Source organism: Oryza sativa, chromosome 1 (genome assembly GCF_034140825.1).
Source record: "Oryza sativa Japonica Group chromosome 1, ASM3414082v1".
Lineage (NCBI taxonomy): Eukaryota > Viridiplantae > Streptophyta > Magnoliopsida > Poales > Poaceae > Oryza > Oryza sativa.
The window spans coordinates 765,001-787,168 of record NC_089035.1 but is presented as its reverse complement, the minus strand read 5'-3'; the positions used below and the strand labels follow the sequence as shown (position 1 = coordinate 787,168).

At 40.1% G+C, this 22,168-nt stretch overlaps 3 protein-coding genes, 2 long non-coding RNA genes and 1 pseudogene across 8 annotated transcripts in view; 3 read left to right on the top strand and 3 right to left on the bottom strand.

Annotated features, from left to right (window-relative positions):
- The first annotated feature begins 849 nt into the window (after positions 1–849).
- On the top strand, positions 850–5,682 carry LOC4326107 (rust resistance kinase Lr10-like; annotated as a pseudogene).
- Positions 5,683–5,697: 15 nt separating this feature from the next.
- LOC136351244 (uncharacterized) lies at positions 5,698–6,927 on the top strand. Its single transcript, XR_010739921.1, has 3 exons — positions 5,698–6,011; positions 6,107–6,244; positions 6,445–6,927. It is a non-coding gene; the product is annotated as an uncharacterized lncRNA (long non-coding RNA).
- Positions 6,241–9,015, bottom strand: LOC4326106 (rust resistance kinase Lr10). 3 transcript variants are annotated; one of them, XM_026022263.2, is made up of 4 exons: positions 8,874–9,015; positions 7,964–8,067; positions 7,724–7,747; positions 6,241–7,617 (listed from the first exon to the last, which is right to left on the bottom strand). In XM_026022263.2, exons 2-4 carry the CDS (start codon positions 7,986–7,988, stop codon positions 6,545–6,547), a joined length of 1,122 nt encoding a protein of 373 aa, XP_025878048.1. In that variant the 5' UTR covers positions 7,989–8,067; positions 8,874–9,015; the 3' UTR covers positions 6,241–6,544. The 3 variants fall into 3 exon arrangements, with proteins under 3 accessions (XP_025878048.1, XP_066164495.1, XP_066164492.1); XM_066308398.1 differs by having other exon boundaries at positions 7,964–8,058; positions 8,874–9,012; XM_066308395.1 differs by lacking the exon at positions 8,874–9,015 and having other exon boundaries at positions 7,964–8,124.
- LOC112937494 (rust resistance kinase Lr10-like) lies at positions 8,701–9,645 on the bottom strand. The gene has a single exon (XM_026022280.2). It carries the CDS (start codon positions 9,643–9,645, stop codon positions 8,851–8,853), a length of 795 nt encoding a protein of 264 aa, XP_025878065.1. The 3' UTR covers positions 8,701–8,850.
- A 671-nt stretch (positions 9,646–10,316) lies between these two features.
- On the top strand, positions 10,317–12,865 carry LOC4326104 (rust resistance kinase Lr10). Of its 2 annotated transcripts, none has more exons than XM_015795800.3 (4): positions 10,317–10,411; positions 10,518–11,187; positions 11,331–11,488; positions 11,600–12,865. In XM_015795800.3, the coding sequence occupies exons 1-4, from the start codon at positions 10,384–10,386 to the stop codon at positions 12,703–12,705; spliced, it is 1,962 nt and encodes a 653-aa protein (XP_015651286.1). In that variant the 5' UTR covers positions 10,317–10,383; the 3' UTR covers positions 12,706–12,865. The 2 variants fall into 2 exon arrangements, with proteins under 2 accessions (XP_015651286.1, XP_015651295.1); XM_015795809.3 differs by having other exon boundaries at positions 10,407–10,702; positions 10,898–11,187.
- An 8,457-nt stretch (positions 12,866–21,322) lies between these two features.
- Positions 21,323–22,168, bottom strand: part of LOC136355145 (uncharacterized) — a 7,484-nt gene continuing 6,638 nt past the window's right edge. The window contains exon 3 of the long non-coding RNA XR_010739288.1: positions 21,323–21,640. This is a non-coding gene — a long non-coding RNA (uncharacterized lncRNA). The remainder of the gene's footprint in view (positions 21,641–22,168) is intronic.

Genomic DNA, 22,168 nt, shown 5'->3' with positions numbered 1-22,168 from the left:
CTCATTTTTTCATGTGCATGTTTACATACTACTAACAGTTGTACTCCCTCCATCTACTTTTGATAGTCATGTTTTCAAATCTGAAAAATTTATTTTTGATAGGCATATTTCAATCCAACAACATATTCTCTTAATGACTTTCTCGGATTTAATGCACGACTCTCTATTCTTCCATACAAAATTAGCTACATGGGCATCGAGAAATGTAAATATTAAAGAATCGATTGTTTACGAGGAATGACTAGTAGCATGTTTAAATGGATGATAAGTAGAATTATGTATCCTGCCAAGATGAAATATAACTATCAAAATAGATGGAGGGAGTATTTTTTTAAAATATATATATACCTAAAAGTTGCTTTTTAAAAACCATGTTAATCTATTTTCTAAATTTAAAACAATTAATTATGCGCTAATTTCTATTTTTACGTATACTCAATTAATATCCAATTAAAAACCATGCTAAGCTCGTTTTACGGATACTCAATTTTCTCTTTTCCCCTCCTTGGTAGCGTCAGGATTTGAAATTTCGGTTCGAAATTTCGGTCAGAAATTTTGCCCTCACCGGCATGCTTAAATCTCGCCCGAAATTTTCAGTTTTTTACATTTTTATGTGAATTTGGTCAAATTTTATTCAAATTCAGTCAAATTTTCAAATAATTTCGGTCAGAAATTTCCGAAATTTTGGTAATTTCGGTAACCTCCGGCATAAAATTGAATTTCGAAATTGAAAACCCTGGCCGGGTAGCGTACGTCGTAGTACTTATAAGTAGGAGCCGGCCGAGCGAGCAACAAGTAGCTAGCTTGGTAGCCTACACTATATTAGTATATACAGGGTATGCAAATGCAATGGAAGCAGCTGCTTTGTCGACCGTCCTGTATGTGCTCGCACTTGTGGTAGCGGATGCTGATCATCACGTCGTCCGTGTCCAAGGACGACGGCATCAGTGCCAACCTTTCTCCTGCGGCCATCTCCAAAACGTATCGTATCCTTTTCGCCGGCGAGGCGACCCTCGCAGTCGCAGGTGCGGCTTCCGGTCGTACGAGCTAGACTGCAGCAGCGATGATGGCAAGGCCACCATTCGGATCAACACAGGGAAATACTATGTGAGTAGCATCAACTACACTGCTTCCATCTTTTGGGTCGTCGACGCCAACCTGCAGGATGATGCAAACAGCAGCTGCCCTCTTCCTCGCTCGGACCAGCTGCCTTACGTTGGTCTGGGTATCCCAGGATCACACGACAGCTGGGACTTGGGCCTTGATGATATGATTACTTGGGTTGGCTTTGTCAATTGTTCGCAGGAACTAATTACGAACAGTAGTAGCAAATACCTGTACGTGTACCATCCCGTGGATTGCCTGACCACGGCTTTGTCCTTCGTTTATTATATGCTCCCATTTTTTGGTTCTTTAGTACCATCTGTCGAAGACATCGAACCTTCTTGTGGATACTTGGCCATGACTCCTATCGGCGGTGGCTGGAACTCCGTTAATCTGCCCGAATACACTAGTTATGCAGAGGTTGTAAAATCCATGAGGGGTGGATTTGCCGTCAAATTTCCAACACCTTGGCTTAATTGGTTTGGTCTCATCAAAAAATGCCTCAACAAGTCTGTTAGGTGAGCGCCTTAATTCCTTGAGCAATGCTCCGATGCTTTCTACTTGGAGTATTATACTACAAGTAGAATTAATCTCGACCGTTCATTTTAAAGGGTAGATTAGTAATCTCCTAATATATATTAGGGGCAATTTTGGCAGGATCTATTTTCTCTGTCTCGGTCGGTCTTAGCTTGATCGCATCAGGTCCGACGAAAAGCACTGCATCTCGCCCGACGCACGTTGCTTATCGCTACTCCTCCCGGCATGCCGTGGCGCGGTGCAGCGAAACCCTCAGGCGTCCCCTCCTCCCACCTCTCACCTGTCTATCCGTTTCTCCTCCTCTCCTATATTCCACGCCGGCATCCTGGTTCGCCGTCGTGGCCTTCTGTCCGCTGCGAGTGGCCTTCCGCGCGCGTCCGATTCCGCCGGAGCCCCTGCGCAAGACCTGAGATTCTTGGCAGCGCCCACTTTGGAGGATTCAATCCATTCCGCCGGCGGGTAGTGATCTCCATTCCGTGTTGCTCCGATTGTGTGGGCTGCGGCCACTTGGGAGGCAGATGCGATACATTCCGGCGCCGTATCCCCGGTCCCCCTCCGTGCGTGCCCGAGTCTTGTGGCTTGCATCGGCGAGCACCTCCTCGACCGCGAGCACGGCATGAGATGCAGAATATGCAACAGTGTCGCTCGCTGCGTGCTGCCGTGGAAGGCGTCGCCGGCGAACCTGATAGACCGCAATGCTCAGAGGTTTCAGCACATCCGTGCTCGCGGCGGCGTCAGGACACTGGATCGGACGCTGAACGATGCATGCGGCATGCCCGATCTGCTAGCTCAGGATGGTGGCCGGCGACTGTCCGCACGCTCTCCTGCGGGCATGACTTCCACGAGGATTGCAACATCGCGAAGTGGCTCCGTGACAACAAGAAGGCCTGCCCAGTTCATTCTGCTTGTAATATTCAGTTGTATGGTGTGTCGAATACTTCATTGACTAATTGACGAGCTTTGAGATACTGATGTTTATTGGATCTTGTGACTGTCCCAATATATTCATTGTTCAGTAATGGTTTAAGTAAAAAAGAAAAGGTGAATAGTGATGGACTACTAGTAATGTCAATGTGTTGACCATGTCAGTGTGTTGTGCATTTTTTTTGTGTGCAACTGTGATGGGGTGAGATGAGTCCAGGCAATTTGAACTGAAATATGTCATCCTGCTCCTGGATCAGTAAACAAGTTGTTTTGCTCCTGAAAGAGTGAGACTGAAAAAATCTGATAAACTGCTTAAATGAGATTTTTCACTATCAGAGTTTTGCCCATATGTAAATTGCATTTCAGTCAGAGCTGTAATTCAGGATTTGTTTTATATTTCATACCATCGAAACATCTAACTGCATTCTGTCATATTCTGGCGCTCTGAATCATCGCTACATGATTCCTTTCTTGTGCTCATATGGGGGTAGCTAAGCCCTCAATTGCCACTAAATTGATTTTTTTTTCAGTCATAGGACAATGTCTACTAATGGGGGCTTAGAACATCTTGATTCACTCTTTGCTGCAAACTCCCTGGTATACTGTCGTGTTTATGCAAAAGCATTTGCATTAGCTCCGCGGCAGCTTGTGAAGTGATGCACAGTCCCTATTCATGTAGCATCCAAACACCTCATTCCCAAGTCCCTTAGCCGCTCGTACGGTCACCGGCGGCGACCAAATGCCACCGCCTCACTCGAGCTCCGCCACCGCACGTCGCCGGCTGCCATAGCTCATTTCTTGGCCAATCCGAGCCGTCCACCACATCCCCATACTACACTCGTTCATTCCCAGTTGCCCATTCCTCCTACCTCGCCGCCGTTCGCCGGAACCCGTCGAACTTCGTCCGCCGTCCAATTGCCCCGCGATCTCCTCTGTCTTGGTCAAAGCTACATGGCAGGACTAGTCGTCCGCCGTGGGCAAGGACCTTCAGCGGCTTGGCGAAGAGGAGAAGGGCCACCCTTGGTCGCTGGAGGGGGAGGAGATGTCGATCGCGCTGGAGATGATGGAGGCGGAGAGGGAGATGGACAAGCGACGAAGTCGACGATGGATGGGGTCAGGCGCTTGAGAATGGCGAAGGTTTAGAGTTACTGAATAATAATTTACGATAATACCCTTACATGAATTATTATCTATGGACAAATATACCCCTCCACGTTTCTACTACCACTAAGAGTGGTGGTAGTAGAATTAGATCTCAACCCTATGATTATATACGATCAACGGCTCGGATTATTTTCTACTATAAGTAGAAAGCACCGGAGTGAGGCTCTAATTCCTTATAATCTCGAAACCTTTACTTTATCATCTGAAAAGGGCCGATTTTGTTTAGCTCTTCTCCTCCAATCCCGTTTAATTAACTCTTTCCAATAAATGATCTTGCAGCTTAGCTGATAGCCATGACAATCCATTACCCAGAGTAGGCATCAAAGACCGGATCATTGACATCCTTTCTATTGACCTCCGTTTCTGGGGATGCATGATAGGCTTATCCAGAGAGTATTACATCGACATGCGTCTTTCCATTAGCGACATGATCCGCGGCGTTGATCATTCTCTTTACCATAAGCTCTTCATACTATACACCTTGTGTCTTGTCAAGTGGATTGCTGGTAATTAATTAACTTTTGCATTCCACTCAATTCTACAGTATACACTATCAAGCTGGTCACACCACATATTGCATTGCAAAATTCATTAGCCTTTTCGTATGCAGTGCTATGCAGGTTTGTGTTCGCACCGTTGGCCGTGATGATTTTTCTTACTCGCAAGGCCAAGGAGGATATGGGTCTGTGTACAAGGGTGTGTTTCTCCCGGGTGATGTTCATGTCGCCATCAAGATGTTGGATGGCAACTCCAATTGCAATGGAGAAGACTTCATCAGTGAAGTTGCCACCATAGGCAGGATCCATCACATCAACGTGGTGCGTCTTGTGGGGTTCTGCTCCGAAGAAATGAGAAGGGCATTGGTTTACGAATACATGCCTAGAGGATCTCTAAACAAGTATATCTTCTCATCCGAGAGAAGCTTCTCTTGGGACAAGCTCAATGAGATTGCTCTAGGCATTGCTAGAGGGATCAACTACCTGCATCAGGGGTGCGAGATGCAGATTCTACACTTTGATATCAAGCCAGACAACATCCTTCTTGATGATAACTTTGTTTCAAAGGTTGCTGATTTCGGCCTCGCAAAACTGTACCCAAGGGAGAAGAGCTTTGTGTCAGATAGGGCTTTACGGGGAACAGTAGGTTATATGGCTCCTGAGATGGTATCCCGGAGCTTTGGCGTTATATCCGACAAATCCGATGTTTATAGCTTTGGAATGTTGTTGCTTGAGATGGCTGGAGGTAGAAGGAATGCAGATCCAAATGCAAACTCAAATGCAAGCAGGGCATACTACCCAGCATGGGTGTATGACCAACTGATAGCAGATCAACAAGTTGATGAGATATCCAATGTTGCTGACATGCATGAGCTGGAGAGGAAGCTATGCCTTGTTGGGCTGTGGTGCATTCAGATGAAATCACACGATCGCCCGACGATGAGCGAGGCAATAGAGATGCTCGAAGGGGATGTGGATGCGTTGCAAGTGCCTCTGAGACCATTTTTCTGCGATGGGGATGGCATTGGCAATGGCATGCCACCTCCACAAGTCATGGATTCTTACTTTCACTCCTCCGAGCTTACTGCAATCTCAGAAGAGGACGATGGAATAGCTGAATTAGCCAGTAGCTAGGCTGTGATGACAATGATGGATCTAGCTAGCAATTAGCGTTCATAAATAATGGCTGTTATTATTCCATATTCATGGATCCAACAATTGATATTTACTACGCTTAAACTCTTTTTTCGGTGTATGAAATACTACTATAAATAAGCAAGTGTTCTTGTACTAGCTGCTGGTGAGTTGAGCATTATATTTGCTCGTGAATTGGGCCACATGTGAACCGTCCGGCCGCGGGGATTAGTTGGGCCATCGAAGCAAGGCCTTAGATGGGCCATCCTAACCTGTGGACCAGCAATCATCATCCCCTTCTCCATCTCTCTCTCTCTCAAAAAAGAAAAAAAAAATTACTCCCTTCTCCTTCCTCCGTCCCCCACCACTCTTCCCGGCGAGAGCTCCAGTTAATGCGGCGGTCTGCCTCCGCCGCCGCTTCTCGCCTCCGTCGACAGATGGGTAAGGTGCCGTTTGCTCCCGGTATATGCGAGACCAAGCCTCGGCGTCGCCCATACCGCCGCCATGACGCCATCTGTTATTGCTACCGTGTCAAGATCCGGTCGAATCTATAAGCCCGATGTCTTCAATGGTATCGTCTTCTCAAGTCCCTCACACCACCTCCGTTTCCCACATTATTAGTCAATTTCCATCCTGAGCCTCGCTGCATTGGTAATAATCCCTTTGCTTAGCTTTCTTCCCTTGTTATTTTTAATTTTTTTTCCTCTTCTGGATGATGCAGCACTTTTTTTTTTACTCTTGAAAAGAAAATGCAGCACTGGGAGTAAATATGACACGCTGCGGGATCGATCTCTTGTGTTGAAGGGAATGGAGAGCAAATACCACAACTTTATTGTGGCGTTCAGCAAGGATGATTTGTGGACTAGCAGCAACGATGGAATAAGGTAATTTAGTTGTCATCAACTATTATTATATTGCAAATAAAATCCATTGGCATATGTTTGCTGGATATCAGAATTACATGAGTACATGGTGATATATCATATACCTGGTTGCGCAGTTTAGTTTAATAATTAAACACTATATGTGCATGCTTCAGCTCACTAAGAACTATTTTATGATATGTGGATTATCTGTCACTCAGGCACAAAACCATGGTGATGCCATTTTATAGGAAATGCTGGCCAAGCTCCATTGCTTTGCTGGTCTCCAAAGTCCAAACCATGGCGATGCGGTCTCATGATCTAAATCACAAGTTGATTTTGAGACGATATAAAGGGCTTAGGGGGCACCTGCAGATTCTGCAACCTCCCCGTCAACATGTTTACCACCTTTGTCATTGAGGGCCGGTCTTTTGGGTTCCACTGAATGCACCATAGGGCTACAATTGCTAGCTGTCTCACCATTTCTTTCTCTCCTTGTGTTGTCTCCATGGTAAGCACCAGGTCCTGCCCATTGATAACTCTCTCATATATCCACTCAGGAAAGTAGAACTCATTTTGGCTCTCGACGGTTGGGTCTGTGTTCCTCCTCCCACTCACCATTTCTAACACCAGCATGCCAAAGCTGTAGACATCCGACTTATATGAAATTGCTCCAAAATTCCGAGAATATAGTTCTGGTGCAATATAGCCCATTGTGCCTCTTGCTGCAGTCAATGTGACAATGCTTTGATCTCTTGCACATAGCTTGGCAAGCCCAAAGTCTGAAATCTTTGGATTGAAGCTGTAGTCCAACAGTATGTTGTGAGGCTTGATGTCAAAATGGAGAATGCGCTGATTGCACCCTTGGTGCAGGTACTCCATTCCTCGGGCTATGCCTAATGCAATATCTAGCATTTTGTCTGGTACTAGGAGTTCTCTTGAAATATTAGAACCATGTGGGAATATATATTTCTCCAATGATTCATTGGGCATGAGTTCATATATTAAAGCCCGTCGTGTTCCTTCAGAGCAAAAGCCTAGGAGGCGGACAATGTTTGCATGATGAATTCGCCCAATGGTTGCGACTTCATTGATGAACTCTTGTCCCTCTCCTACAGAGTTTTCTAGCATCTTAACAGCCACAGGAACTCCATTCGGTAGCTCACCTTTATATACAGTTCCAAATGCACCATGGCCCAATTTGTCCTTGAATCGCCTCGCTATCTTCTTAACTTCGGAGAATGTGTACCTTGTGGGTTTTGATGTGCCATATGTCTTCAGAAACATTTCGACTTTCAAATGTATCTCTTCATTGTACCTTGACTTCAAGGAGATGTAGAGTGCAGTGGCCACAATTAATGAAAGAACTATAAATGTGCCCACAGATGATGTTGCTGAGTAAAAAAAGAGAGAAATTTAGCTAGTTGCACTTGGAGAAAAGGCAATGATTCTACAGAATGAGCAGTTCAGGAAGAATGAAGAAAAAAATTAGTTGCTTACCTGCAATGATTGTGACACGCGGACCTGGACATATGAAGAAAGATTATTAGTTATGACATGATTTATGGATGAAATAAATTGAGAGAAACACCTATAATTTTTCCTAGAAACAATTAGTTCCTGATTGTTAGATGGCTTGTTTATTTGGCATTGTCATATAGAAATAGGATAAGGAGGCTTCTTGTCTTAACCATAGAAGTAAGACGTTTTTATCTATAGTGCCTAGGAGGAAGAAATTACCTGATTCAATAATCTTACAGAGCATCGCTGGAAATATGCATGTGCACAACTTTCGTACCAACGTTGTGTAAGATGGATATGTTCTGGTTTCTACCCTGTTAACACTGTGGGAACTTGTTAATGCTGTAAATTATACTGGTACATTCTTGATTACTCGATGGGTGCAACTTTCTAACAATCAGGACTATGGTCTTACCACCAAAAGGTCTAAAAAAATAGGAGATTTGGAGGGAGAGATGTCCCTCCAACCATTTTTTAAGAAGAAATTGTGAGCGTGTTAGGGATTGAACACGGGACCTCGGGGTTAAAACCACACACCCCTTGCCACTGCACTATCAAGTGCATCTCTAGCACCAAAAGGTCTAATTGAGATGGTGACTACTCTCACCGTAGTACCTCCCACAGTAATCCAAACTAGTAAAATTGTGCCATTTGCATATAACTTTAATGTTCAAGTAGCTATTACAGTATTCCAAACTAGTAAATTTGAACCATATGAATCCAATTTAGTGTTCTAAGTTAATACCAATGTCTAGAGTAATACAAATAAAGCTTGCTCTTTAGATCATTGCTATCTGCTAAAATGTGCTGCCATTGCTTATAACCTTTTCTATGAGAATTTTACAAAAAAAAATATTGATTTTCATAATGATCAGACATTATCATCTCTTGATGAAATTTTCTTTGAGAAAAATTGCAGTTGTGAACCTAGAACCAAAATGTTCATCCAAGCTAGCCTTTGGCTGATTCACAGTTTGCTAGATAGTTTGACTATTTGTGAAAAATATCCTGGATAGTTTGAAAACTGAATACTCGAGAAATAAGAGATGTAATAGATAGAGAAGTGAAAATTCAAACTAAAACAAGTCATCATAATGAAACTGAATTTATACTTGAGAAAGAGACATACTATGATGCTGGCAGAATGCTTGATTCCTTTGAGAGCTAAAGCCACAACGCCGACCTTCACGTTCACATTGTTGGCAAATACTAGTAACGTTACTTGTGTACCAAGTGAATACAGTCTCACCAGTGCTGATGACTCTTTTTGCTGTTTCGGTGAAGATTGAGATGTCAAAGTTTGGACCATTTTTATCGTAACTGTAGGGCATTGGGATGTCTTTGGAAACAATTGTGCAGCCCAATGGAAGAATAGACATGTATGTATAGGGATATGCCAAATACCAGAACTGGCTTGCGTTGTTAGCGAGGCTGGGGCAAGAGGTTGGGCCAACTATACCATATTGGTTTGTGTCTATGGAATCTCTTGAACAACCTACTACACTTGCAACTTCCGACGTATGAGGTTTGTACACAGCAGTTGATTGATTTACTGACACGAGCTTCTGAAGTGGGCAGTGAGGTAAGGAATCTACAAGTGGAATGGCGTTCATGATAACATGCCTGTAATATATCATGGTCACTTTGCAGGAACCAAGAACAGGGTGATCCAGGATGGTGTCTTGTCCAGAGCATGATAATTGCATACCAGGTGCACCGCATGATGGAGGTTGTGTCGAAAGACGGAACGGGTACCTGATCTCTGGTCCATGCTTGCTGCACCGCTGGGATGAACAAGTCTTGAAGAAGTCTTCATCATCACTTGCTGTGGCAACATCGGATTCGTATTTGAGAGGAGAGAGTAGGAGGAGCACCGTGATAAGAAGGTTGGTGAAGTCCATGCAGTTCAATGGAGATGAGATGGAGGTGGATGATGAGAGGGCTGTGCTTTAGAAATATTTGGTCACCTGTTTTCTCGGTGACGATTGATGCTGTGCTTGCTATGATGTCTGAGGCTCTGAGCAGAGCCAATGAAACTTTTGACGTGTTCTATTTCTTCAAAAGGTATTCCTTATCATTTTTGGCTCCCCCATGCCCTTGATTTTACACTACCGATTTATTCCGGCTACTATTCCAATAACCTTGATAACATCTAAAGCTAGTACATGAGACTTTTTTTTTTCTTTTGGTGATGTTGAAATCAACTCGTGAAGTTGACATGGTGAAGCTTTATGGTGGTAAAGGAGAGACTGGTGATAATCTTTTTTTAAAGGTTTGTTGGCAGGTAATTGCAGCTTTCGGTGTAACTTCCAGCGGCTGCATTGCCTGATCTTGACTGAGATGCTGTTGATGAGACAGAAGAAGACAGAAGAGTACCATTCAGTCCCACTTCCCAGACCAACGAGGTGCAGCAAAACTTGTTCAGGTATTCGGAAGTGATGATGAAGGGAGAATATATGGACATGTCTGTTAAGCTATCCTAAACGAACGAATCTGTCTCAGACTCTCAGTCAACAGCATCACAGTCAAGGGCAGGCAGCCCTGATTAGCTAAACACGTCATTGCTCAGGTATTCGGATATTATTTTTTTTTCTTTTTGCTTATTCAACTGGAACACGGAAGCGCTTGCAATATCAACCATGTCGTTCGTCCATCTTGTTCTGACCTGTGCGCTTTTCTTTGAACCTGGCAATTGCGATTCATGGTGCTCTGCATTGCTCTACTGTCATGCGAGTAATTTATGTCTTGTGTGTGCTTGGGGTTCTCGTTCCAGATGCTGCAGGTGGCCGGCGGCATCATCGGCGCCATGACTGCCCTCCGTTCACATGCGGCCATCTCAGTGACGTGTCGTTCCCGTTCCGCCGGCGAGGTGACCCGCCGGAGTGCGGTGTTCAATCCTACGAGCTAACTTGTGCAGACGACAAGGCTACAATTCAGATCGACAAGGAGACATACTCTGTAAGTGACATCAACTATGGTGATTCTACCTTGTGGGTCGTCGATGCCAGCTTCTTGGATTCACGTAGCAGTTGCCTTCTTCCTCGCTGGAACCCCCTTCTTCGTGATCCCAGGCTCCAGGCCAAGTCACACCACATCATTGAATTGGCACCTCCAGTAGGGGTTACCTGGGCTAGCTTTGTCAATTGTTCGCAGGAAATAAGGAACAGCAGTTGGATGTACATGCCCGTCGCTTGCCTGAGCACCAGCAGATCCTTCGTTTACGTGTTTACTGGCCAACAATCTGCTTATATTCAGAACCTTGAGCCTTCCTGTGGGTACCTGGCCACGACTCCTTTGGGTGGCAGCAAGTTGAACAGCACGTCGGCGCTGCAGAATGTAAGCTATCAGGATGTTGTAAAGCTAATGATGACTGGATTTGCCGTTCGATTTCCTTTCACAGTTAGTGGGTGGAACTTCAAAGAATGCCTGGCACTGTCAATCCGGTGAGTTAATCTGTCAAATAATGTAGTTTCACTCTCCCACATAATATTTTGCTAAGGTTAACGATGGCTGTAATCCAATCCAAACAAGCCCTCAAATACGATTAGCCATGTCTTACTCATTTCTTTACCCCATGGTCTTGTAGCCAGACAGGTACAGGGAGCAAGGAAAGGATTGCGAATATTGCTATCATTGACTTCTATTTCTGGTCGTGCTTCCTGCTTGGAGATAGATCACATAATAACCTCATCTACACGTACATGGTGGTCGACACAGCCCTACTGATTTTGAAGTGGACTGCTGGTAATTTAGAGTCATTACATTATACCTCATTGTAGACGCAGAGTGTATTGTCTTACTACATTCTTGCTAGGTTAATCCATAATTGTTTTATGGTAAATTGCTCTTATGCAGTACTGTGCAGATTCGTATTGGCCCCATTAGCAGTATTCATCTTCCTTGCCCACAAGTATTGGAGAAATAAGATAACAATTGATGCAGTAGAGAAGTTCCTCCAGATGCAACTAACTCTCGGCCCAACAAGGTATGCCTACACTGACCTCACTGCAATTACAGGTCACTTCGGTGAGAAGCTTGGCCAAGGAGGCTACGGCTCGGTATACAAAGGTGTTCTCCCAGGTTATGTTAATGTGGCTGTCAAGGTGCTGGAAAATGCCAACTGCAACGGTGAAGAGTTCATCAGTGAGGTCTCCACCATTGGTAGGATCCACCACGTCAATGTAGTTCGTCTTGTTGGTTTTTGTTCAGAGGAACTGAGGAGGGCACTTGTGTACGAGTACATGCCACGAGGATCTCTAGACAAGTACATTTTCTCATCCAAGAGAAGTTTCTCATGGGACAAACTCAATGAGATAGCTTTGGGTATTGCTAGGGGGATCAACTATCTTCATCAAGGTTGCGATATGCAGATACTGCACTTTGACATCAAGCCACACAACATCCTTCTTGATGACAACTTTGTTCCAAAGGTTGCTGATTTCGGCCTCGCCAAACTGTACCCAAGGGACAACAGTTTTGTGCCGCTCAACGCCTTAAGGGGAACAATAGGTTATATTGCTCCTGAAATGATATCTCGGAGCTTTGGCGTTATATCAAGCAAATCCGATGTCTATAGCTTTGGAATGCTGCTGCTGGAGATGGCTGGAGGAAGAAGGAACTCAGACATGCATGCAGGGAACTCAAGTCAGGCCTACTACCCGTCGTGGGTGTATGACCGGCTAATAGAGCAACAGGTGGGTGTTGGTGAGATATCTGCTGCTACTGTTGCTAACATGCATGAGCTTGAGAGGAAGCTGTGCATAATCGGGCTACATTGCATCCAGATGAAGTCTCACGATCGGCCGACGATGAGCGAGGTCATAGAGATGCTTGAAGGTGGCGTTGTTGGCCTGCAGATGCCTCCAAGACCATTCTTCTGTGATGATGAGTCCATGTCACCTATGATGGATTCTTACCAATTCTCCTCTGGGCTAACTGAAATCTTAGAGGAGGATGAGTGAACTTATGCATGTTTTGATGCCAAATCAGCTAGCTAGTAGCTAGCTCTTGTAGGTAGGTGGTAAAATGCTGAAGCTGGAAATATTAACTGTAAACAGTGATATATTTTATTTTACACTATTTATTTATGATTTACAACCGATAAAGGTTGTATTTTAGAAAGTGCTACTGAATGGTTGCTGAAAAAAAATGCTACTTAATCCATTCCTGATTTCTTCTCTTCTTTGCTGTGGCATTCGGATCACTGCAAGCCTGGATGTGTGGACTCCAGAGGTCAGTGCGGATAGCGGCAGGAGGCAGCTGCTATCTTTGACTGACCGGGTAATCTCTTTGCCGTGAACTGGATGGAATGGAAGCTTTCGTTTATCATAAAGTTGTGATTGGGATGTTATCGTTATGTGTGAGAATTGGCCACATGTGTTGTTTGGCTGTTGCATTTTCTGTGGTGTGTGCTGCATGAGCACGTCAGAGCTCATTGATCCGATAGTGATGGTCAAGTCTCCGTCTCTCCGAGATAATAAGTAGTACCCTGTTTTTGCTGAAAGGAAATGCCGCGATTTAGACAGCCTACTGTTGTTACCGCTTGGGGCTGTAATCCAATATACTTTCTCCATCCCATAATATAGCAATCTAGTACCGGATAGAATATTTTATAGTACAACGAATCTGAACAGGAGGGTGATAGAATATTTTATAGTACAACGAATCTAAACAGGAGGGTATATAGATTTATTGTACTATGAAATGTCGCATCAGATATTAGATTGATATATTATGGGACGGAGAGAGTAACAACTGTTCATGTCTGACTACCAGTATACACCCTGGTCATGTTTGTCTGACCGGCACGAAAGCTGAAAGCATTGCACGCACAGTACACAGGACCGTATATAGAAATTTAAGGCCCCGGTGAAACATAATTTGAGGTCCATAAAAATACGTAAGAAACAAGTAGCGGAAGATTTTTAAGATAAATATTAGAAAAATATTATATCATGATGTAGTGATTTATCTTTGTTAAGAAAAAAGAATGGAATCTTTAATGCACAGAAGACACGTCCATATCATCGGCTCTTTGAATTGGTCGTGATTGCCATCGAACACTTATTGTAGCTGAAAAAAATAAGCTTGTTCTAACAAAATCAACAAATAAGAAAGAGTAAAATTTTGTAAAAATAGAGCGAGAGAATTTTAAATAAATTGAAACACGTTGGCATAGATCAAAATATAAAAAATTTGCGGCTCCTAATTTTTAGCGACCCTGTTCGATCCCTCACTTCGCATACCCTCGTCGTCGGCCCTGCACGCACAGCTGCACAGCTGCAAGCCTTCACTAATCAATGAACCAAACAAACAATGCATCAGTATGTTGGTGACTTGAAATGCCACTTTTCGATCTTTATATATATTTCTGTAAAAGAAAATGTTTTTTTAAAGAAGCAGAGGTCTGCCACTTCATTAAGCAGGAAAGAAAATATCTAACTAGTAGATTTCCTATGCATAGCTGTGTTTTTAATAGTTACTGCGTTATAAATATAAGGTAACTTGCCCGGGAAAAAATTATATCCAGCACGATTGAGTTGAGCCAGGTATATCAAATCAAGTACTCTCTCCATCCCAAAAAAAATGCAAACCCTAGCTTTCCGTGTCCAACTTTGACTGTTCGTCTTATATGAAATTTTTTTATAATTCGTATTTTCATTGTTGTTAGATGATAAAACATGATTAATATTTTATGCGTGACTTGTCTTTTTAATTTTTTTCATAATTTTTTCAAATAAGACGGACGGTCAAACATTGGGCACGGAAACCAGGGTTTGTATTTTTTTGGACGGAGGGAGTAGCTTGCAAGCCCAGGTGATTTATGAGTATAGGTGGGTAGATGAAGGTCCACGGCAAAGACGAGATCATATCAAGAAAAAAGTCCACTTCGACTCTCTTAAAATAAACCGTATCTAATTTATACCCCTTAAAATAAATTGGGTAGGACGACTCCCCTAAACTATTAAATCGACGTAATTTGACTCTCTTACGGTCTTGGAGGGTGGTTTCGCTGACGTGGCGGTGCTGACTTGGTCTTCGCCCCACGTGGCATTGACGTGGCACTTTTGTGACATTAGAAATTAAAAGTATGTGGGACCCATTTGTCATTCACACAAAAACTACAATGGGACTCACTAACATGTTGGGTCCACATGTCATCCTCTATCCAACCCTTCTTCCTCCTCCTCCTCTCTTTCTCTTCCCCTTGGCCATCTACGGGGAACGGGGTTGGAACGGTGGCGGTGACGGGTGGTATGGCGGGCACTGGAGAAGCAGGCGGAGCTTCTAGCTCTCACAATTTGGTTCATGCTTGCTGAATTTCTTTGTAAAAGAAAAGGTATCTTCGTCCCATCGCTGCCGGCTGGCGCGACTGCTCCAGCACCCTCGCCCTCCCGCCCACCGCCACCACTGCAGCCCCCGCTCCTCATAGACGGCTGAAGGGGAAGAGAAAGAGAAATAAGGAGAGAGAGGAAGTGGGAAGAAGGGTTGGAGAGAGAGCATGACATAAGCGCCACGTCAGTGGGTTCCACAATATTTTTTTTTTGTGAATAACGAATGAGTCTCATATATATACCTTTTATTCTAATGTCACATAAGCGTCACGTCAACGCCACATGGGACGAAGACCAGATCAACACTGCCACATCAGCAAAACCATCATTCAAAACCACTGATAGAGTCAGTTTCAATAGTTTCAGGAGTCATCCTACCCAATTTTTTTTTGTTAACAGGTACGAATTAGATTCGGGCTGCTAAAGAGAGTCAAAGTGGACCTTCTCCTTTCCTCCATGCCTTGATAAGCTTGTGGGTCGAATCATTTTGTAAGAGATCAGTCTCAACTGCGCTGCAACCCACCATGGGAGAACGCCTTGCGTGCATTGCAGGCCGACCACAGCGCGCGTGCATAGATGCTTTCAGAATTTTTTTTATTTATACATTTTTTTATTAAAATATTAAAATCGCCCTCCCAAAGAGCGTCAAGGGACCTAAATGCAAAATTTTTATTTGTGTTCAAACTCTTTCCACCGGTTTTAATTGCTTAAAAACTAATAATGCTTATTTGATACTCCAAATAATTTTGAATGGAAAAGTGATGAACTACAAATTTATAGATCTCATCAAGATCTACAACTTTTATATAAAGTTTATTTCCATCCAATATCGTTTGAAATGTAGATCTGAGATTTTTTAAAATATGTTTTATATTTTGTAACGAATATTTGGATATCTAAAATATCTTAAATGAAAAGGTTGTTAACTACAAAGTTGTAGATCTCCTTGAGCTCTACAATTTTGATATAATGTTTTATTTCATATGACTTAATATAATATAATCTTAAATTGTAAAATCATAGTGCTAACAAGTTGTGTTGGAAAATTTGCATTTAGGTCCGCCCTCTGGAAGGGCGATCTCCCAAAGGGCGGCAGGCGATTAGATTTGTAAATTTTCGAAAAAAAAATTATTTTTTAAATATTTTAATAAAAAAATGTATAAATAAAAAAATTCGATGCTTTCGCGGCCGTCAAACGTGTTGGGCCTGGAGTTGTCGGCCCAGAACGGGATTACGAGCCCACGTGTGGCCCGGAACGTGATCCCCTTTCTCGCCTTCCTCCGCCCCGCTCTCCATCTAATCACAGCACACACTCCCCGGCGCGATTTATCCACAGCACGTCTGAGCCCACGTGTAACTTTGTCTCTCGTTAATGAGGACTTCCAATTAAGTTCCAAGTCAACAACATCACAGTCAAGTAGGCCCAAAGTGAATTGTTTCGCTTACTAGTAAAGCTATATTCACTAATTGCTATATATATACTCCCTCCGTTTTAAAATGTTTGACACCGTTGACTTTATAGTACGTGCTTGACCGTTCGTCTTATTTAAAAAATTTTGTGAAATATATAAAACTATATGTGCCCGATTTTTTACATGTAAGCACATGCATCAGTTTAATTCCAAATATAAGCACGCCAAACCCATATTTCAATCCATAGACGAGATGCTCAAGTGCAGACATTGCTCCATAACATAATGTCCAAGTGTTGTTCCATAACATAATGTCTAACAAATTAATAGGCCATTGAATTGAGTTTTGTTACTTTGTATTAATGTTTGACATATTTATTAAGTATGGTTCAAAATATGTTATTTTGATTTTACAAATCATTGTTACACATTTTTTAAGTATAAACTGAATATAGCAAGCTAATAGACCTAAGAAATTGCTACTAGTTTACAAATAAATGAGTTTACATTACCAGGCTTCTAACTTGTGGACGTTATCGCTAGAAACAAGGTTGCAAAAGGTACATTTATTTTGTTAGGCATTAGATCGAGGGATTGACGTGGTCCTGTACATGTACATGCTTAGAAATGGAATTATAAATATGGTGTGCTCAAATACGTAATAAAAGGGCTGCATGTGTTTAGATTAAAAAAAATCGGCTATATGCGTACATGAAAGTATATTTAACAATGAATCAAATGATATGAAAAGAATAAATAATTACTTCACATCTCCCCATCTCCGGCGTGCAAACATCTACCAGAATGGCAAAATGTGTTTTCGGAAGACGGTGGCCGACGAAGAAAATGGCAATGGTTATTACATCAAAGAAAAAACATGTCCGTTAATTTACGAGTAATATATATATATATATATATATATATATATATGTATATATATATATATATATGTATATATATATGTATATATATGTATATATATATGTATATATATGTATATATATATGTATATATATATATATGTATATGTATATTTATATATATATGTATATAAATAGTGTTTTTGAACAGTGTTTTTTGTCCGAAGCATAAGTGTGGTATCAGAGCCAGTCATCATAGAGAAATCAAATTCAGAAGCTAATATTGGAAAGATAATTACTACCAAAGATAATCTGAGTATAAGGTGTAGATTAAATCACATTGAAGACCATAGTTGGCACTCTAACAATAGTCAATTAAATTTAATTGTTGATCTGATATATAATTTTTATATAAATTGGGATAAAAAGCAGGAAGATTTAGAGCGAAGGATTGAAGATTTGTTTAAAGAACGAAAGCAATCTGAAGAACAATATTTGCTTGTCAGTAATAAATTAAATTCAGTGCTAAAAGAGCTAGAGGATTATAAGATAAGGCAGAATAAGATATTACAAAACAGTGATTATATCAAAGAATTATTAGAAATAATAAATTCTAGTAAAGGAAAAGAGATAGTTTTGGCTTCAACAGGCATAATTACCTCGTCTCAAGCTATTAATTCATAAAAATGGACCTATCTAGGAGTTTGTTTAGAAGAATAGCAAGCAGAGACGATAAATCTTTAAGTTGTATTGATAAACAAAAAGGTAAAAAAGAAGACATAGATGAGCTTGAAGATATTGCAGAAGTAGACAAACAGCTCGAAAGATATCAAAGAGATACTCTGAAGGCAATAAGACCTCAACAAATATATTGCATGGGATTTTTTGAGAATAAAAATGGGTTATACAGAATATCTAGAGAAGTAGAGTTAAGCGTTTTAACAAAGCCAGTTGAGTTAAAAATTGTAGCCAAGGAATTTGAAAATGGATTAAAGTATTCAGGGTATAAATATATTCACCAAGGTATGTATATAATAGGAATCAAAGGTATGACAAGAAAGAAAATAGGAGCTAAAGTTTTAATAACTCTGTTAGATAAAAGGTGGGACACAATAGATAAAGCAGCATTAGGATTTTTAGAAGGTGACATGAATGAGAATATGTTGATAACATATATAGCCCCAGATCTAATGATGCCTATAAAAGAATTTATAGATAAAATGAGTTTTGGTTTTCAAACAAAGGGATACGAGGAATTTAAAGGAACAAATTTGCTAGTAAGCATAGAATTTATAGGAAGATTAACTAATAGAAGTGCCTCCAAATACAAAATAAATGTAAATGACGTGATTGAAAATATGCACTCTAAGGGAATAACTTTCATGAGCCCTTTAAAAATAAGTTCTGAAGAAAGGGCAGGAGAAGAATGGAAAATTAGTGATTTAATTGAAAGCAAAACTTTGAGTCAGCCTGAAAATTATATAAGTTATCAAAATAGTAAAGGAAATACCAGCATTAGATTTATAAATTACAAACCCAGAACCACAGATGACTTAGAAACAGAAGCATCTGATAGAAATATAATAGATAATAGAAGACATAGTGTTTCAGAGTTTATGGAAAAATTAGATCAAGAAAGTGAGATAAAATATTACGAAAATAAATTAAAGGAAATAAATGAAGAATATAATAACTCTATGAAGTGTGAGTGGCCTAAAATAAGAGATAAAGAACTTTATTTCTATAGAGAATTAGCCAGAGTAAAGAAAGTAAAGAAGAACGAAGATATGGCAGTAGAAATTTTTAAAAACCAAGAAACCAAGATAGAACAGATAAAGAAGAAAGAGCAAGATGAGCATGACAAAGAAGAGCAAAATCTTGGTAAAATTTTAAGTGAAGAAGAGCAATGGGCAGAGAATGAAAAATTATTTCTTGAAAGTTATGAAGAAGAAATTAATCTAATAAATGAGATGGAGAATATAGAAAATGAAATAGACAATGCAGAACAATATAATGATTTTATAAACACATTAGATGAAGTAGGGTTACATAATCTTGAAAATGCAATGGAAGCTATGGAAGTGGACTTAGGAACAGGAAAGAGAAAAAGATATGGAGAAGGTACTGTGAAAAACGAAGGAGAAAGAGAAAGACCAGCTAGGGCAGCAGGAAAATGGCCCCCTGATAGAGAAGAATTTTCGTATAACTATATACCAGGTCAATATAGGCACATGGGTACTAAGAGAAGAGACTTTGAGAAGCCTGTTAAATTTCAAAACCAGAGGAGTGATGGTGCTATATTAAATTTAGCCGCACATGACCCTATTGATTGGCCTAATATTATTAGTATTTGGAAATGTTTAATAGTTCAAAAATATATACAAAACCAGCACAATATAGGAAGTAAAGTTGAAGATATGATAACCTACTTAGAAACATTTTTAGGTGAATCTGCTAAGGTTCTATGGGAACAATGGGTTGAAAAGAATCCTAATAATTATGAAGAATTGAAAAGAGCTGGTAGCAATCCGCATAATTTTGCAAATGTTATATCTAACATTATTATAGCTGAAGATCCGGAATTAGGTTATACAACTTTGCAAAATGAAAGGTTAAAAGAAATAGAAAAATTAACGTTAACAAGTTGGAAAGGCATAAAAGAATTCTCCCAACATTATTTATATAATGCTACAACTGCTAAACAAGGATATAACAGGGGTATAGTTGAACGTTATTTCAATAAATTACCTGACCCACTAGGAAGTATGATATTTGAAGAATATAAAAAGGAAACTGAAGGAGCTGAAATCAACATCTCTCAAGCCATAACTTTTGTGTTTAAGCAACTAAGAAAAATATGCACGGGTATCCAAGCCCAAAGATCTATGAAACACTCGGATTACAATTTCTGCAATAAAATAGTTCAAATACCCTTGTCATATGGAGAAGACAAGCCTAGAAGTAAAAGAATTTATAAACATCAAAATAGAAACCATAATAATATTAGAACGAAGAAAAGGTATTTCTTAAGAAGATCAGATAATAGAGCACCCTTCTTACATAAAAGAAATGTAAGAAGATATAATCCAAAGAAAACCTATGACAAAACATGCAGATGTTTTATATGCAACTCGCCAGATCATTTAAGTAGAACATGCCCAAATAAAGATCAAAAGAGATATTCTAGTAAATATGAAGAACAAGAGAGGATTCTAATTATAGATAGCGTAAATGAAAACATATTAGTATGTGATGATGAAATAAAAGATGACGAGTCAATATATTCTATCATAGAAACAGACGAAGTTGAAACCATCAACGAAGAATATGAATCATCCGATGAAGAGTTAGATTTAATTGACGAATTAGCAGGTTTAAAGGTTGAAATGATGGATCAATTAAATTGTGAACATGATTGGATTAGAGGAAAGGGTGACTATAATATCAAATGTGCTTTTTGCATATATTACCCTAGTCAAGAAAATAGAGTGACTTGTAGTATATGTCTAAAACAAGCTTGTGCTGAATGTATAAAAGCAAATAAACAAAAATGGAGAAAAGAAATAGAATTAGAATCAGATGAAAAGACTTTATCTAGTAGAGTACGAGTGTTAGAAAATAGACTAAATAAACTAGAAGTAGAATTAGAGAACCTAAAAAATAATTGCGATATTAAGGCATTACCAGAGAATAAGGACATACAAAACACCGAATTTAAAGAGCAATTGATAACATTAAAAGACAGTAATACTGCTAAAATAATTCAACTAAGAGAGGCCATAACTAATTTTGGAAAAAAATATATAGTAAGATTGCCTTTCAAAGAAATATTAGGTATAAGAATCCCTGTTAAAATAAAATTGACACCCAAAGTATCTTATAAAATATTAGCACTAGTAGACACCGGGTGTACAAAGAATATTATTCATGACAAATATTTCATAAGATGTCCTGAAATAGTTCACACAATTGACGACAATAAGGCAGAAGTTTCCACAGACATGTCCGGAATAAAGAAAATTCATAATCAGTTAGCTTATAATATGGAGGTTTACATTAATGCAACTAAATATATAATAGATGAGATTACAATAAGAGATTTGTCAATGATTAATGATGACATGATAATTGTCCTAAGGTTCCTTCAACAATCAGTACAAACCACAGTAATACATGAGCAAGGAATTACTTTTATCCCATATCAAAATAATGTTCCATATATCTCAGAGGTACGAAAGCGTGGTGGAGTCTCCCCCAAACTCGACAACTTAGAAGTACCCAATCTTGAGCCTGAAGAAAGAATTAATGAATATGAGCTTAGTGAGAATATAGACAACTATTATATATCAAATTCCAACATAGAGTGCATAGGACTACAAGCATTTGCACCAAATTGGTATAGAGATATTAAGTCTAAAAGGGATATAGAAAAAATTATTCAAAGATTAGAAGATATCCAAATTATAGGAGAAATTCCTATGAAATATTGGGAGAAAAATGCTATTGAGTGTAAAATTAATATAATCAACCCAGAATATATCATTAAGACTAGCCCAATAGAAGCAACTCCGAAAGACATAGAAGAATTTAAGATGCATATAGAAGAACTGTTGAAACTAGGAGCCATAAGAGAGAGCAGAAGTCCACACAGGTCTGCAGCATTCATAGTAAGAAATCATGCAGAAGAAGTTAGAGGTAAATCTAGGATGGTCATAAATTATAAAAGACTAAACGATAATACTATAGAAGATGCCTATAATATCCCAAATAAGCAAGAATGGATTAATAGAATACAAGGTAGTAAATATTTCTCAAAAT

Excerpts from the sequence above, each read along its gene's own strand:
- LOC4326106 (XM_026022263.2), bottom strand. The coding sequence starts at position 7,988 with ATGCTCTGTAAGATTATTGAATCAG. Across the intron at positions 7,748-7,963 it reads CTGTAAGATTATTGAATCAG|GTCCGCGTGTCACAATCATT; the intron begins GTAATTTCTTCC and ends TCATATGTCCAG. Across the intron at positions 7,618-7,723 it reads GCGTGTCACAATCATTGCAG|CAACATCATCTGTGGGCACA; the intron begins GTAAGCAACTAA and ends TTTTTTACTCAG.
- LOC112937494 (XM_026022280.2), bottom strand. The coding sequence starts at position 9,645 with ATGGACTTCACCAACCTTCTTATCACGGTGCTCCTCCTACTCTCTCCT.
- LOC4326104 (XM_015795800.3), top strand. The coding sequence starts at position 10,384 with ATGTCGTTCGTCCATCTTGTTCTGACCT. Across the intron at positions 11,188-11,330 it reads TGCCTGGCACTGTCAATCCG|CCAGACAGGTACAGGGAGCA; the intron begins GTGAGTTAATCT and ends ATGGTCTTGTAG. Across the intron at positions 11,489-11,599 it reads GATTTTGAAGTGGACTGCTG|TACTGTGCAGATTCGTATTG; the intron begins GTAATTTAGAGT and ends GCTCTTATGCAG.